At 41.1% G+C, this 16,828-nt stretch overlaps 1 protein-coding gene across 1 annotated transcript; it reads left to right on the top strand.

Moving 5' to 3' along the window:
- Window positions 1-283: 283 nt before the first annotated feature.
- Window positions 284-15,932, top strand: GORASP2 (golgi reassembly stacking protein 2). Its single transcript, XM_054636722.2, has 10 exons — window positions 284-436; window positions 8,645-8,725; window positions 9,448-9,651; window positions 10,084-10,170; window positions 10,620-10,750; window positions 11,347-11,479; window positions 11,602-11,725; window positions 12,083-12,169; window positions 14,109-14,204; window positions 14,894-15,932. Exons 1-10 carry the CDS (start codon window positions 374-376, stop codon window positions 15,211-15,213), a joined length of 1,326 nt encoding a protein of 441 aa, XP_054492697.1. The 5' UTR covers window positions 284-373; the 3' UTR covers window positions 15,214-15,932.
- The last annotated feature ends 896 nt before the right edge of the window (window positions 15,933-16,828 follow it).

The raw sequence follows: 16,828 nt of genomic DNA, 5'->3' as shown, positions 1-16,828 counted from the left end.
GCTCCAGCTCCAGCTTCAGCCGGGTTCCTGCGCTGCCGGCGCCGCCTCGCAGGGGCAGCGGCGCTCGGAGCTCCAGAGAGCGTGGGAGTAGAGAAGGCAGAGTAGGTTATGAACTGCCACCCTTACGTTCTGTGCACACATCTACCATACCTTATTCATGCAGCTAACGCTAATAAATTAATTAACTCTTCGGTCTGGCACCGCCGGGTGCCCCCGCCCCTCACATGGCACCGCCGCTTTCGGCCGCCAGGGGGCGGCACGGCGGCAGACGGGAGCGCGCGGCCGTGGCCCCTCGCGGCCGCCGTAGGGCCCGCCCGGCGCCGGGCGGGGGCAGCGCGCGGTGCCACGTCCCCGTCGCGGCGCGTTTGCGGCCATGGGCGCCTCGCAGAGCATCGACATCCCTGGCGGCGGCACCGAGGGCTACCACGTCCTGCGGGTAAGGGCGGCGCGACCCAGTCGGGCGCCCCGGACACTCAGCCCGGCGGCGGCCCGTGGGCGCGGGGCCTGTCCCGCCGTGGGGCCGCGCTGGAGCGGCCCGGGGGCTCCCGGGGCGGCCTCGCCGCTCTCCCCGCTCGGCCCCGGGGACGCGCTCGGGCAGCGGGGCCGCCGGGGCTCCGCCGCGGCTCGTGGAGCGGTGAGGTGCGCCGGGCCCGCGCTGCCGCTCCCGGACTGGGGCAGTCTGGAGGAAGAATTGGTCCAGAATAAACAAATCCCGGGCCGGGTTGTGCCGCCAGGTTGTGCCTCCGTGTGCCCAGGCCAGGGCTGGCGCATGGGAGGCGATGCTGGGTTTGGGCAGCCTTTGAGGCGAGGCCGCCTCTCCTCCCGCAGACGCTGCTCACAGCCCGGGCCGCGAGTCTGGGCTGCGCTCAGGGCTCTCGGGATAACGCCTCAGCCTTGGCCTGGGCGCTGCATCAGGCACTGGACTGGACCGGACTGGAGCTGCTGCCACTCAGGGGTGACAACACCTGAGGGCTGCACCTCCAGTGAAAGTACTGTTTTTCGTAGGTACATTGGTTTTATATGCGAAATACAAAATACCTGATTAGGCTGCATTCTTGAGGTTCTGTGAACAGCCTTTAGAAAGCCCTTCAGTTTGCTTCCAGTGGGCAGCAGACTGGCTCCCAGGCGGTGCTGTGGAATCTGAGGCTCTGGGCTACCGGGGTTTGCTGGAGTGGGTCCCTGCCCACAGCACGGTGCCTTTGCCTCTGTGGCCGCAGTGGGGGCTCACTCTGGGTACCGTGCTGGGCTGGTGTGTTTGCTGGAATTGGTGCCTTTGGGATAACTTCTCTCTTTTGAGAAGCACATACTGATGTTCTGGTCAAATCCAAACATTCTGTTAAAATTTATGTAAGGACTAAAGCCACAGTGGGTTTTTTCCTCCCTTTTAATATTAATGGTATATAAAAATCCAGCATTATTAGTTTATGTTAGTCCACTTTGTCTTCTCCTTATCCCCCAGAAAAACTTTCCTGCTGGTTGGTAAAACTGGCAGACTTTTGTCTTCTTTTTTAGCATAGTACAGTGTAAATTTCATTAACTTTTTCCTTTGGAGACTTGTAAAATCAGTATGTGCTTTGCAGTTAGAATATCAGTTACATCAGATTTATGAGTTCATACTGTTTGATTAAAACATGTTAATAAATTGAGATTAATCTCTTTTATGAAGTAGAATCTACTCATTTTTCTTGTAATCTTGCTTGGATCTGGCACCTTTTGTTTTAATTTAGGCACTTTTTTGTTGTGATGTTTTTGCTATGACCCAAAATTGCAGTCTTTTGTTGCCAGTCTTTGTAAATGTAATTGAGAGGTGCACATTAAAGGAGTTGATTTCCAAGAGGACATCCTTATTTGTATTAAATGCAGAAAAGGACCTGCCTGCTGTCTTAAAAAGACTGGTATCTGTATTTTTCACTGCCTTGTCTTCTTACTGATATCCTGAGATGCCACAATAATAAATGATTACTATTTTTCTGTGGACAGGCATCTTAAACTGCATCATGATCCCAGCCTAATAGTTATCATTTAGGATGTTTTTATTGAAATGCATGTGGCATGCATGAATGTGGCTAGAATTTCTCTCTGTAGTTTTTCCAAGTTTAGTTTTCCAGTTGCCATTCTGGAGTAAGTTTGTTACAGACAGCCTTGGGCTCGCACTGTTAGAGGAGCTCTGCAAGTGCTTTGTCTGCAAGGATTGACCTTCAGTAGAACTTTGGGTCAAGCAAAACTGCTGTTTTGTTCTAATTTACTCTCAAGTACATTTTCTTTCTGAGCTCAGTACTTTAATGAAGTAAATGAGAACGGTAGAAAGAAAACAGCAGTAGTCTTCCAGTGTTACAGATCTAATTCAAGTAAGATCAGATTTCTTTGATAACACCAAACTTCTGTAAATAATGTAAAGTGATTGTTTAAAAGATTCCATTACCTCTGGGAAAATTAGAGAAATGTCAGAAAAAATTTTCAATTACTGGAAGAAATTGTTTGGGTAAGGCAGATAAATGAAAATATGTGTTAAATGGCCATGAAACAAAGAGATTTACATTGTTCAGTGTGACTGTAGGAGCCAAGCACAAGTTGCCAGAGGGATGAGCAGACTGAGACTGTTGCAAGTTACAGGTTTTTTACAGTGAGATTTTTAGACTGTACATGCTGTCTCCCCACAAAAATAATAAAAAGTCTCTCTCTCTGCTCACTTCAAACAGGAACAGAAATATATGCAGCAAGTGAACACTACCATCATTAATCTTCAATGTAAGATTTGGAGATGACTTAATTCTTTTGGCTACTTCTGCTGATATTCAGTGCAGTATTGCTTTCACTGTGAGCTTTATCACCAGTGCAGTTGGAAAGGGAATTAGGAACCTTCCAGGGCTGAGGCACTGTCAAAGGAAAAGAATTTCATCATATGCATACTTGACAGCAGAAGTTGCTCTGCATTGCATTGTTGGTATTCTAGACATTAAAATGTAGGGGTTTTTTTTTGTTTTTGTGGCTTTTTGGGTTTGGTTTGGTTTTTTTTTGGTAAGAGGGAGAAAAAGTTGTTAAGTGTTCTGTTGCCCAAGTCTCTTCATAAGTAGACCTAGTAATGAGTCATTTGTTTGAAGCAATTCTCCTCGAGTTTCCTTTAACATAAGGTGTGTGGCTGATAAGACCAACTGGCTGACTCTGTGTATTGCTCAGTATGTGTTTGTTTCTGCTCTTCAAAACAGAATGAAGGAAAATTTTGAGTAATTTTCTTGCTCAGCAGTGTGAAACTGCTGTAGTTTGCCCAGGCTGATGTAATGACCTGACTGTAGATGATGTCACAGCATCCCAGTGGCTGGGGGCAGAGTGACTGGAAAATGGTCCAGTGGAAAAGGTCCAGGGGTGCTGGTAGACAGCAGCTGAACATGAACCAGTGTGTGCCCAGGCGGCCAAGGCCAGTGGCATCCCAGCCTGTATCAGGAATAGTGTGGCCAGCAGGGCCAGGACAGTGATTTTCCTCCTGTACTGGGCACTGGTGAGGTCACACCTGGGTGCTGTGTCCAGCTCTGGGCTCCTCAGCACAAGACAGATGTTGAAGACTCTGGAACAGGTCCAGAGAAGTTCTGGAGCACAGCTCCAGAGCTGTGAGGAGCAGCTGAGGGAGCTGGGGGTGTTCAGCCTGGAGAAGAGGAGCTCTGGGGAGGCCTCATGGCTCTCCACAACTCCCTGAGAGGAGGGTGCAGTGAAGTGGGGGTCACCTCTTCTCTTAGGTAACAAGTGATGAAACAAGAGGAAAGAGACTCAGGTTACACCAGGAGAGATTTAGAGACTGGATTTTAGGAAAGGATGGCCAGGTATTGGAATAGGCTGCCCAGAAAAGTGCTTTAATCACCATCCCTGAAAACATTCAGAACACATGTAGATGTGGCCTTTGGGTTAGATTTAACTGTGGACTTGACAGTGCTGGGTTAGTGGTTGGACTCAATGCTCATACAGGTCTTTCCCAAATGAAATTGTTGTAAGATTTTGTGTAAGAATTCTTACGTGTGAGAAATTTGTACGCTGTCATGTTATGTGGTGTTCTCCCTAAAAGATAGTGGCAGCCGTGCCCAAAGTTTAGATTTTCCACTCCTGTGTTTGTGCTTCAGTTTGTTGTAATAGTGATACAAACATGTTGCATGAAGGGATCTTTTAAGGGAGGTTCACATTTTAAAAGCTTGAGTTAAATTCTCTGTGCTAAAATAAAAGGTTATCTACACAGATAGAATCTGTTTTCTTACCAAAAACTTATAAAGCTTTTTCTTTTGAAAACTGTGTTTCATCAAGAAATTAAATTCAGTTATACAATGTAAAGTATTAAAATAACTGACAGAAATCAAAGAGATTCTACAGATCTAACAGGAATTGCTTATATATGATACATAATGAAATTTTACTGCCAGTTATGGAGTGGGTGGAAGAACTACAAAAAAGCCTTTCCGTATTTCTTTGCTAATAAAGTAGAATACTGGGGAGAGTTTCTTAGGAGGGGAAAAAAGAAAGCCTTGGAAGTTGTGTATTTAATGCTTGAAGCTAAGTTTCTAAAAGTTTAAAAACTAGTAGAAGGTAGCTGACTTTTCAGGAGTGGTCAGAGCCTTCATCTGCCTCTGAAAAATGCACATTTCAGTGCCTAGTTCCATTTGCAGTTGCACTGCTCTCTTGGGGCTTCGAATTGTGACCACTGTGCTGCTGAGCAGACTTCTTAAAATATGTAATGTGCAATATATACTGTGTAGGCATAGAATGATAGTGTTGGTATCAGTGTTCAGCAAAGAAAAACTTCATTATTTACCAGGAAGGTCTTTTCAGGACTGCAAATAAAATTGGTGTACTGACCTTGAAACCTTTTTCCTGTTTAATTCTTGACAGTGAATTAAAAGTGAAATCAGTGTGTGATCTATGTACTCAGCAGCCCTGCTGTCATCTTGGTGAGAAACTGAAACCCTGCAGCACGGTGTGAGGCCCTTTTCTGCCCTCTGATATTCAGCATTTGACAGAGATTTTCTTAATTTGCTCTTAAAAAGGTCTGGTATTGCATTGCCACAGCTTCTTTGTATTTTCTGTGCCACTGTTTGTCTCTATTGTTAGAAAATCATGATGTTTACCCACACAGGTCTGTGACTTTTATTTCTGAAGTAACAGCTGGCTTTGAGAGAATTGGGCTTCCCACACTGCTGGGGATGGTATCTTGCCTGCAGTAGCATCTCTTGTAAATTCTATTACTTGGTTATTTCTCAGCAGTTATTCAATTACAAAGGCAAGTTACTAAATACCTACTTGGGGCACCCAGCAAAGCTGCATAAAGCCAAATTGCTCAAGAGGCACAGAGTTTAGGTACATATCCATGGAATCTTTATTATCTCCATCCTTAATAAAGGTAGAATAATTTGTGTCCTTGTATTTTCTAAGGTCCCTGGTTATCCTTTGTTGCTGTAGCTCCTGGAAGAGATCCTGGCCACAGAGCTTGGAGCAGAGAGCTGTGCTGTGCCTTTGGCACTATGTGGTGGTGATGAACTGGGCAGGCAGTGGCTCAAAGTAAGATGGTGTGACAAAACCTGCATGGGGTCAGTGCCATTGTCATGCAGGGCTGAGCCTATCACTTCTTTAAGGAGGAGACTTTTCATGTGGAATGAACTCAGAATTTCTGGGTGCCATTTCTGGGACTGCCAGGTGTAAACAGGCTTTTCCATCAGTGAAGGTAGACCAGGGAAATAGAAACTCTGTGACAACCTGTGCACAGCAGGATGACAGAAGGGCTGCACGTCCCTGCTTCTGAGGTGTGATTGACACAACTCTAAGGGTTTGATTTCTTTCAGCTACAGCTTCCTGGTAGTTTTTACATGCCCACTTAGAAACAAACCATGCAGAGGTGTTCAGGATTGTGATGGGTTTGGGGCAAGGAGTTCAGTGTCTGAAGATACTTTCTGCAAACGAATCATTTGGAACTTGGAAACTCTCTCAGTCCTTTCATCATTTTGGGGCAGAACACAGATTAGGTATTCTAAGTAAATTATTTATCCACCCAGGTGTCAGTGAGTTTGACATTGATGGATGCTGAACATATGTAGTTCTCATTTATTGTATGTACTCATCTTATTTCAAAAAGTTGCTCTATTGAATAGTGGCCACTCTTGGCTCAGAGTGTTCAGGATATAATCTCTTGGAGGTCATTAGGGAGGGATACTGTCAGGATGCAGGGGGTTTGTTGTGATTTTGGTTTGGTTTGGTTTTTTATTTCAAAGAAATTTCGTTTAGAAATGGAGGAAAATCTCTGAATGAGATGAAGCTTGGCCTTTGATAATTTCAAGGCCATGACATATATCCAGTCCCAAAAATCTGATATGTTGTGCTGGATGTACTGATTTTTAATGCTGAGGTTTAACTAACACGTAGCATCTTTTTTCCCAGAAACTGTTTTCCCAGAAGGTTCTGAAACCATCTGCTGATTTAATTTTGGTATAAAGCCTGCATGTCAGGTTCATTAAAAACACAAACTGTAAGTTCCTGTATGACCTATGCAATAGATGGTGGAATAAGAGAGAGAGAGAGGTTATTAGAGTATTTTCATGTCACTTCTCTAAACTGAGGGAAGAACAACAAACAGCATAAACTCATCCTACAATCACTACTCAAACCCAGGAAAGGAGAAGATGTCTTGAATTACTTGATTACAAGAGAAACTGCAAGTCTGAGAATACCATTATGAATTATGTCTATAGGAAAGCAGAGTTTTTTATTCTCCTTTCACAAACCTGTTTAACCTCTCTTTGACCAGGAGGTCTCAAGTATTCAGTATAGTAAGTAAATGCTTTCTGCATTTGGGAAAAATAATTCATGTAGTGAATTTTAGTCTCTGTCTCTTTTCTCCTAAGCTAAAATTTCTGTTTGTGGAGGCTGTCCTCAGGTAGCCATACATTACTGCAAGTTTGAGGAAACAGTCCACAAATGCCAAAGCCACACCCACAATGTGCTGGGAATTTCTGTGCAGCTGGAAGCAGGCTGTCTGCCCCATGCAGCTTGGCTTATACTTTTACCTTATTACCTGGTGCACAGTTTGGTGTCTGGTCTCTGGCTGTTCTTGGTGAGAGGCATGTGGAACAGACAGGGTGAGTAAGTAACATGGAGGCAACAGTTTGGATCTAGTTAGAGGGACTGCAGGATATTTGGTGACTGGGAGATGGGGTTCCTTATACTTAATTCTTGGGGAGGGAGAATACCTGTACCCTAGCTGTGGGACATTATTTCCAAGGAGCATACAGACATCTTGAAGAGACACTTTTACAGACACACTTCAAATCCTAGTTAGAAATTATAAATGTGGACTTTGGGGATGTTATTGTTGCCTCAGTGATTCTTATTCTTAACTTTGGGATTCTTAACTTTGGGATGTTGTTGATTTCGTACTTTTTTGCTGCTTTACCAATCTTGGACAGCAATCAATGTGTGTGTGATGTGACTCTGGAATTACTAATTCCAGACTTAGGTTATGTGACTAATGTTCTAAGCTTTGGGCATCCCACAAGTAATCTGAGTTTTTTCCAAGCTCTGATTTTATGAACATGTTGGGCAGAGATAAATAAAATTCTAGAAGAACAGTTTTATTAGTAATCAAGCACTTTTAAAATTCCATATTAGAATATTTTATTCTAGATAGGTCATGTTAAGAAAATTCAGTTCCTGCAGAATCAGGCCAGTATTGAACAATCAAATACATTTTTACCACTTCTGTCAGGTAGAATAATATGTAATGTAAGGAACTGCACTGTAAAGGGTAATGTTTTTTAGATCTTTTTGAAAGGCGATTGTAGTACATAAAAGAAAAGGCCAGTGGGTAAAATTAATCAGCTTCCATGCAGAAAAAGAGTGTCCTTACCAAAAAAGCTGTAGGAAAAATCTGACAGCCATGTTAGAGTTACTTTTCATTGTCAACAATGCAAGCAATAGTGAAAAAATAACATTGGTAAAATGTCTCTCAGTTATTCCATTTGGAATTAAAAGCATACTTTTAGCTTCTGGAAGTAATGTGTATCCAAAACTTAAGCCTTGTCTTAGTGGAGTGGTTGAATTATTTGAGCTGCCGTGGCTGCAAAATTGCATGTGTCTTTTCCTGCAACTTGAAGGGCTGGTAATGAAATCTGGTTGTACAGATGCCCTCTGTGGCTCAAGAATGTCACCAGGTGTTTCATCACGAGATAACAGCCTGTGCTTACACATGTGACTCTCCTATTCCTTTAGTAAGCATAAGATAAAAAGCAAGGTCCAATGTTGGTACTGCTGTGGAAAGATAGTATTTTTTAACCAACCTTTTCAGAATTCATTAACCTTTCACGATTATCTCCTTTCTTGAAACAAATACAGCTTATCTGATGCAACTGTTAAGCACTTCTTTTCCCAGGGAGTGGCTACTGCTGTGTCATTCCTCAATTTATAAATTACTAATTCTTTTGAAATATCTGTATTTTATTTTTTTTAAGGGAGGGAGTTTTTGGTTCTATAGATTATATGATTATATTTGAATATTTTAAAATTATATGTACAAACATTAGTAGCTTCTAGAACTACAGCTGGCAAAAGTAGAAATATAATTCTAATCTGTGAATCAGCATTGAAGCACTTTTACTAAATTCTTATTTAACTTTGTTAGGTACAAGAAAACTCACCCGGGCATAGAGCTGGATTGGAGCCATTCTTTGATTTTATCGTGTCCATTAATGGTTCAAGATTGGTAAGTGTGTTGCTGTTTTATAACTTTTAATATAAACAATGGGTTGAGAATATGATCTTTATAGGTAAACCAATGGATTTGTTTTATTTAAATGTATATAAAATATTTCTTCTTACTTTAAAATGAGGAAGGCAAAGTGCATGAGGAATTGATTTCCTTTAGCCTGTAGGAGCTGTTCTATCGGGTTTAGTTGGAGGATAAGACAGACATGCTCTCTGCAGACATCTGCACCAAGACAGAATTGCCTGCTGATCACCTCTCATGGCTCATGCTAGTGCCCTCCTAGTTCTGTTTGCTTCCATGAGAACTCACAAACTTCCCACAGTCCAAACAGGCTGAGTGAAAAGCTGCTGCCAGAGCTGCTGGCTGGGCAGGAGGCATGGGGGGAGCTTCCAAGCAGAGCTATCATCAAACAACAGACCATCATAGCAGTGGAAAAAACCAGCAGTGGGAAGCTCTGTGCCAGTATGCCTGCATTCAAGAAAGCCTCTGAACCAGCTGGAGTGTTTTCCTTTTGGAAAGTATGACCTGTTACTGTGAAGTCCCAGGGGTTTTCCAGTGTTGTATTCTAAAATTGTGAAGGGACTGGAAACCTGTTACAAAGCAGCTGTTAATACATGTTCTGGTAATGTGCAGTGTATCTTTGGAATACAAGTGTTGCTGTAGAACTGAATGCTTGGTCTGTCAAACACTGAGCCAAACTCCTTTTTAAACATTTGCAGAATAAAGACAATGACACTCTCAAGGACCTGCTGAAAGCAAACGTTGAAAAACCTGTAAAAATGCTTGTGTACAGTAGCAAAACACTGGAACTGAGAGAAACATCTGTAACCCCCAGCAACATGTGGGGTGGGCAGGGCCTGCTGGGAGTGAGCATTCGCTTCTGCAGCTTTGATGGGGCCAATGAAAACGTCTGGCACGTCTTGGTACGTATGGACTTGGAAATGTTCTCATTCCTGGTGTGTCTGACTTTCTGTTGAAAGTAACTTGATGGGATGTGCAAGTTAACAAGTCATGAGATCAAACCGGTCTCATTAATCAAAATGGCTTTGATTGATTTTGGGTTTGGGAAGACTTTTGAACCTTCTGTCAGGCTTTGAGAATTCTGTACAAATTCATTTCCCACACAAATGTATATTTGTGGCTGTATTGTCAAGTTTTGTATTTAAATGAATGGGTTTGTACAATACTCAGAGATACTGTATTTGGTAAACACCAGAACCATATGGAAAGGGAGTGCCATAAGCCAGTGTTTCATTAGTTTGTCTGACACAGAGCTTGTGTGAAGTGCATATCTGTCTGTCCTGCTATACCCTGACACTTACATCGTGGTTTGTAACTTTCCATCTTAAAACTAGGAGGTGGAGCCAAATTCTCCTGCTGCATTAGCTGGACTTAGACCTCATAGTGACTATATCATTGGAGCAGATACTGTCATGAATGAGGTAAGTATAAAATATAAGGTCTTTATTTTTAAAAACTAAAAACCCAGTTGTACCAGGGCAGTGTGAAACATCCCTGGCTCTGTCGCTGTTCAGTGTGAATGGAAATCAGATACAAAGAGGAAAGAGCTCTGGCATGGTGCCTCTTCTTAAAGGCAATCCTGGAAATAAGAACTGCTCTTAAATGTCTTCATGATATGTCAGATACAAACTTTTGTACTCTAAAATTAATATTTTGCATAGCAGATTTGAAATCTGGGCTATGCCACATGTTCTGAGTTGTGCTAGCAAAATCCATTTTAAAGTTGGCCTTTTGATAAAACAGCAGCACTGCAAAAACTGCAGCGTGGCTGTTACCAGAGTCCATTACAGAAAGTCAGGACGAGGATGATCTAATGCCAAATGATAAAATAAGGACAAGAAAGCCCTTACTCATTTTTCTCTTTTTGCAGTCTGAAGATCTCTTTTCCCTTATTGAAACACATGAAGCAAAGCCATTAAAACTTTATGTGTACAACACAGACACAGATAATTGTCGGGAAGTGGTGATTACTCCAAATTCTGCCTGGGGTGGAGAAGGCAGGTAAGGAGACAATGCGTTACAGGGGGATGAGGCAACTTTCTTACAGCACCAGCCTGAAAACTGCTGGATTTAACTTTTCCACAAAGACATGGAAAGATTGCTGTTATATCAAAAGCGTTTCTCCTCAAATTATATATTTACTTGAAATTCAGACACACTAATGAGAGGGGTGTAAATCAGTAAATTAGCTAGTGCAGAAGTGAATAAAGTGCAGTGGTTCTTTCTGCATTAAATTCCAAATAGTCATTAGCTTGTGGTACATCCTTGAAGTATTGTGAGTAGCCAGAACACAGCACTGCAAGTAACAACAGAGAGTTGAATTCCAAGCTGTATACCTGGTATAGCTGCTTGGTTTAAATAATAATGAATTTTACTTTGTGCTGAGTATTTATTGCTAAAACTACAGATTTTCTTTTCAATTGTTTTGTATTGATTATTTCTCCATAAAAAGTGAGGCAATGTGGGGGCAGGAGGGGAAGGTTGTACAGCATTTACCTTGAAACTTGCTGGTGTCTTGAGTTGTTCATGCATTGCTTGCTGTAGTCTGTAGCTGTAAAGTCACTTAACCTGACTTAAAAATCTTCCTATTTTAAAAGCCTAGGATGTGGCATTGGTTATGGATATTTGCATAGGATACCTACTCGCCCATTTGAAGAGGGAAAGAAGATTTCTCTCCCAGGGCAGTTGCCTAGTGCATCTCTCAGTCCCCTCAAAGATGGTTTCACAGAGGTAAGTTGTGATCCCTCTCCTTTGCCTTGGTAAAAATGGATGATGATTTTATTGCTTTTCTGCCTCTTGGTTCGTGTAGAAACAAACCCTAATGATGCAACTTTCTTTTCTCTTTTAATAAGGTTCAGCTATCATCAGTAAATCCCTCAAGCACCCTCCCTCCTGGGTCAGCAGGCCTTGAGCAGAGTCTCTCAGGACTTTCTATTAGCTCACCTTCAACTACTGTCAGTAATGTTCTCAGTACAGGTTGGTATTGTAAGGAACTGACCTGAGTGCATGGCTTTTTTGACTTTTTTGTTTCACAGATGTTTCTAATTAATTGAATAGACGGCAGAAGAGAGAATAAAATTTTCTCCTAAATTTTTCTCAACAAAAAGGCTGATGTACTGGATTTGTGCCTTACTTGCTCACAAAATAGTTTTAAACAACTTCTATTAAAAATACCACGTGTATTACTTAGAATACTATTTGGCTTATCAGCATTTTAATGTTAAGGCAAATAGTAATTCTCCTGTAAGCAATTATTTATTTGTACTCCTTAGGGAAAGAAGATGAAGTGTTGCATGCTTAAAATCAATATTGTTTCCCTGTGTACCCCACCAGGTGTTCCAACAGTTCCATTATTACCACCACAAGTCAGTCAGTCCCTAACCTCTGTGCCACCAGTTAACCCAGCAACTACATTACCAGGTGAGTAGGTAAAATTTCTTAAAACATTTCTGAAACAAAAATCTTACAGGAGCAAGAGAAAAGAGCTGCCTTTTCCACTGCTTTTGGGTAAGGTATAACTTCATACAACTTATGCATTTCATGTAAGATCTCTCTTTATGCAGCCTCTACAGTGTGAAGAACTATTTTACTTGGAGTATGTTGACAGCATGTCTGTAGCACAGAGGGTGACCTGGCAACAAGAGTTACCAGTTTACCTTTTAGGGTTCCCTGCACAGTGGATACAGTATTCAGAATTTCTCAGGAAGGTTTTGCTTTGCTATTTGCAACATTTTAGGAAACCCATTTTTAAATACTCAGCTTGATCACTATTCTAGTATAAGTACAGAGCTAACAATATAGAATTTATGTTGCAGTTACTGTTTCTGAATTATATAGGAATTTTAACTGGTATAATACAAGTAAGAGTCCTTCTACAGCATGGTTGTTTCCTGATAATAATGAACATTTCAAACACTGCTATTCCAGAAATATTCACAAGGGGTAAAATAAGGATTGTATAGGATAGGATTTTGCTGTGGCATTGGTGTGCTGGTACAGGACTCAATTGTGCCTTCCAGGACACTGAAGGAGTTCTATTTGATGTTTGACTTGTTATGAGACAGGTAGATAAAGATGTATCCATTAGATAACGCTTGGAGGAACAGCCTCTAACACAGAAAAGATGTGCAGTAGAGCTCAGTGCCTGCAAACAAGGGCAGAGAACTCTCACAGAAGCTGAACTTGTTAGTAGTTTTCTATTTTACCTAGGAAGAAAAAGATTATTGTCCTTTTCTTCCCCAGCTGCCTAGTCCACCCCTTCCCTAAACTCTGCAAATACAAGGTTTCTGTTCACCATTTTCTCTGAATAGTATCATTGCTTTTTTAAAAGCAAATTAGAATACTTCTTGCAATTTGCATGGGTGTACTAGTGCAATATTCTTACTAAATATACTGGAGGCTTAAAATTTGAGTGAATTTGTATGAAGTTCAGCTTTTTTCAGATTACAAAACAAACAAACAAACAAAAAAAAACCCCCAAAACCCCAAAAAAACAAACAAACAAACAAAAACCCAAACCAAAACAAATTTGCATATAGCTGACCTGAGAGCTCTTTGAATCAGATTATGTCAATTCACTATGGCAGATGAATTCATGGGTAGGTAAGGATGGCTGGGTTTTAATCAAAATCTCCATACAGTGGCCTTGCTTTAAGACTTTTCTCCTCTCTGTCTTCATACTGCAGTATCAACAGTTCATTTCTGAATTAGCCTTTTCTGAAATAAACACAAAGTACAAATAGAGTCCTTGTCCCAGAAATAAAGCTGTTCTAAAGTGGAAAATTCAGGAGCAGAAGGATGTTCCATAGCAAACACAGTGATGGAAGGACATGTGTTGCATTCATTGTATGTTTCTCTTCTACTTTCAGTCCTTTCTGACTTTAAAAGTTCTTTTGTCTTGCCTTTTGATATACATTTTTATGATTAACTCTAGTCATGAATTAAGTAGAAAAGACTGATAATAGAGTGATCAAGATTAGGGATCAGGGAATACTGTGTATTTAATCATATTATTATTGTTTGCCACTTAAATTGGGAATGGAGAACTTCTGGTATAGTGCTGTGGTGAAACAACTACCTTTGAAAGCTGAACTTGGAATGCAAACCTTCTAATTCTGAAATAAGATTCTGCTTTCCTCAGAAAAATCTGAACGGTTTGGGATTATGTATTTGCTAGTCCAGATTTCCTGCAGCAGGTATCTGTTCTCACTGTGCAACTTAAAAGCTGAATTTGCATTCTTCCATGTAAAAATTATAATCAAGATTTAAAGCAGGTTTTAAATTATCAACAAGATCTAAGAAACAGTTAGAAAAAGACAATTTTAAGTTTTCAGATGTAACTGTTCCACTCTTCTCTTAGGTCTGATGCCATTACCAGCAGGGCTTCCTAACCTGACTGATCTGTCCAAACTTAATTTACCTGCACCACAGATTGTTCCAGAAATGATACAGCCTGGTATGTGCTTCTGCAAACTGAAACTCTGTAATTAGAGTTATCCTTGACAGTCTAATTTAGACCCATTTGGGGGAGTCCTGAAGGGGATAAATTAAATCTTTGCCTGAGATGGGAGTGGATGTTAGTGCCCAGATCAGGTAGATGAGGAATATGTCTTTAGATAAACTAATTCTAAACCTGTGTCTGTGTTTAGATGTTGCATTTTTTTAATTACCTGATTTATATCTCAGAAGAGATTGTGCCAGAAGTGGACGTATATTATTTTTGGGTAAAAGAAAATGTGAATTGTTTCCTTGTAAGATAGATGAGGAGATTGGAGCTCCCTGAACTGAATGCCAGAATTATGAACTAATATTAGATTTATAGTTTTGAATTCAGCAGAACTGCTGAAGGTGCTCATGGAGCAAGGAAAAAGATATTGGAAGCTTGTGTGTAATATGGTTTTTGTTAACTTCTTGTTTCTGACAGTTTCAGTGAAGGCCAGACAAACCTAGTCACAGTGTTAATGCATTAAATGCCTAGTCTTCTGGGGAGGTACAAGAAACCTTGAATTTACTCTGATTCTTCAATTCTGAAATCTGGAAAGTGTCAGGCTTGAAATGAGCCTGCTGAGTCAGTGCTGCACAAACACCATTTGAGTCTGCTGTGCAGCAGCTCACTGTGGTTTTTTTCCCCTTTTTTCTCTTTAGGTTTGCAGCCCCTTCCCCCCTTGCCGCCTCTGCATCTGATGGGAATAACACCTCTGTCAATGCCACCCAAGTGTGTTCCTGTGCTTCCTTTGGTCACAGAGGCATCCACTGTGCCTACAGATTTGCTTCCCTCTATTCCTCAAGCTGGAAGCTTCTCCGTCAACCCTGGCACTCCTGAAAATGTAGAGGAGACCTCTGCACTCACCTTGGATAGTGCTACTCCTACTTCCAGGGCAACTATTGTTGACAGATCAAATGAATCCTCTGCAGCTAATGAAAAAACAGCTGGAATCACAGATACACAAGCTTCTGAATCATAACTCCAGATCACTCTGTTGGATTGGCTTGGTATTTATTTAGCCATGGGATACCTATTTGAAAAGCAAGCTATCATTAATTTCATACTAGTTTGTACTTAATCTTTAGAAGTCCTGTAAATAATATGGAGGTATAATAAAAATAAAAGGGGATTTATAAAATGTGGGGGGGAGGAAGAACTTGTATGTTACCAAAAAAAAGTCAAGGTGGTAAATAGAGTTCCACTGCCAAACTCTGAGGTATATGTTTTTAATATAGGCTGACAGCCTTACCCTGCTAGGCTTGTCCTTGCTTATAATTAGCAATTTTTGCTTCTGACAGAAATGAAGCGGGTCCTGCGTGTGACATTTACGTACCATAGTTCTTGTTCTTTGCAAGTATCTTGTTTCTACAGTGGGGATGAGAGTGTTTAGTCTGAGTTGTGAATTTTAATGCTGCAAAACTTCCACCTGAAGATATTTCTGTTAAAATTGCTGAGTGGCCTGTTAACTGACATGTTGTTATTCAACTTGTACACAAACCTTTGTCTTGAAGCTCTTGAGAGATGCTCCAGCCCTGTTTCGTGACCACTGCTGCGTTGTTCCATACGCCCACTGTAAAATGGCATCTGGAAGGGAATACATGGAATGTTAAATGTAGCACACAATTTGGCACTTCATGACTACTGTAAGGTGAATTAATGGATTAAGCATACATATAGCAATAAATTCCTGGAATTTTATTCTTTGTGTGACAAAATAGCTTTTTTTTTTTTTTTTTAATTCTTTAAATCTCATTTTTCTTAGCTTAGCTCTCTTGAGCACAGATCTGTGAAAGGGCCTCCTTCCAGAGGAATGGATCCAAGAGGGAATGCCAGACATCTTAATGGCAGGCAGGATCAGCACTTGTGTTAAATCCATTGCAGCAATGAGTCATTAAATCTGCCTCCATATGATTCATACTTGGCTTTTTAAATTCATATTTAGGACAAAAATTGCAGATTAACTGTAGATTATACCTTTGTAGAAACTGTTATGTGCACTGTATCCAGGTGATAGCATTTGCTTTTGTTATCGGGTACAGTTGATGAGGAAAACTCTTCTGTACCACTCCAGTCCTTCTGTATTCCTGGGATTTCATTTATATGTGGTTGCTACAAGCATATGCAAACTTACCCATATCATCAGCAGGCTTGAGCTGAAGTCTGTCTCAACAGCTGTGGAATTAATTTTGGCAATGTAGCTTGCCTGAGCAGTGTTTGGAACAGTAGTTGCATCTGACTTCTGATCATAATGATAATGTCTCAAATAATTTGTTCAAGTGGAAGCCTTATCTAATACCTGTTGTCCTGTCTTATCTTTATCACCTAAGTATTTGTCTTTCCTCTGCCCCACTGCTGCACATTTCTCATCATCTGTTATGGCAAAAGCCCATGTCAAAGACAGACCCCAAATACTTTTTCATACTGTAAGCAGTTTCTTTTCTCAGCTGCTTGGAGTGTGAAATCCCTCTGCCTTGCTAAGTAGGGCACTTGCTGTTTTTCAGAATGTATTTTTATTTACCTTTGTAAATCCAGTGTCGTATACCTCAGAATTAAACCTTGACATGAGAAGAAGGATGTTCCCTTTTTTCTTTCCT

Source organism: Agelaius phoeniceus, chromosome 7, assembly GCF_051311805.1.
Source record: "Agelaius phoeniceus isolate bAgePho1 chromosome 7, bAgePho1.hap1, whole genome shotgun sequence".
NCBI classification, from domain to species: domain Eukaryota; kingdom Metazoa; phylum Chordata; class Aves; order Passeriformes; family Icteridae; genus Agelaius; species Agelaius phoeniceus.
This window is presented reverse-complemented; position numbering and strand designations above follow the sequence as displayed.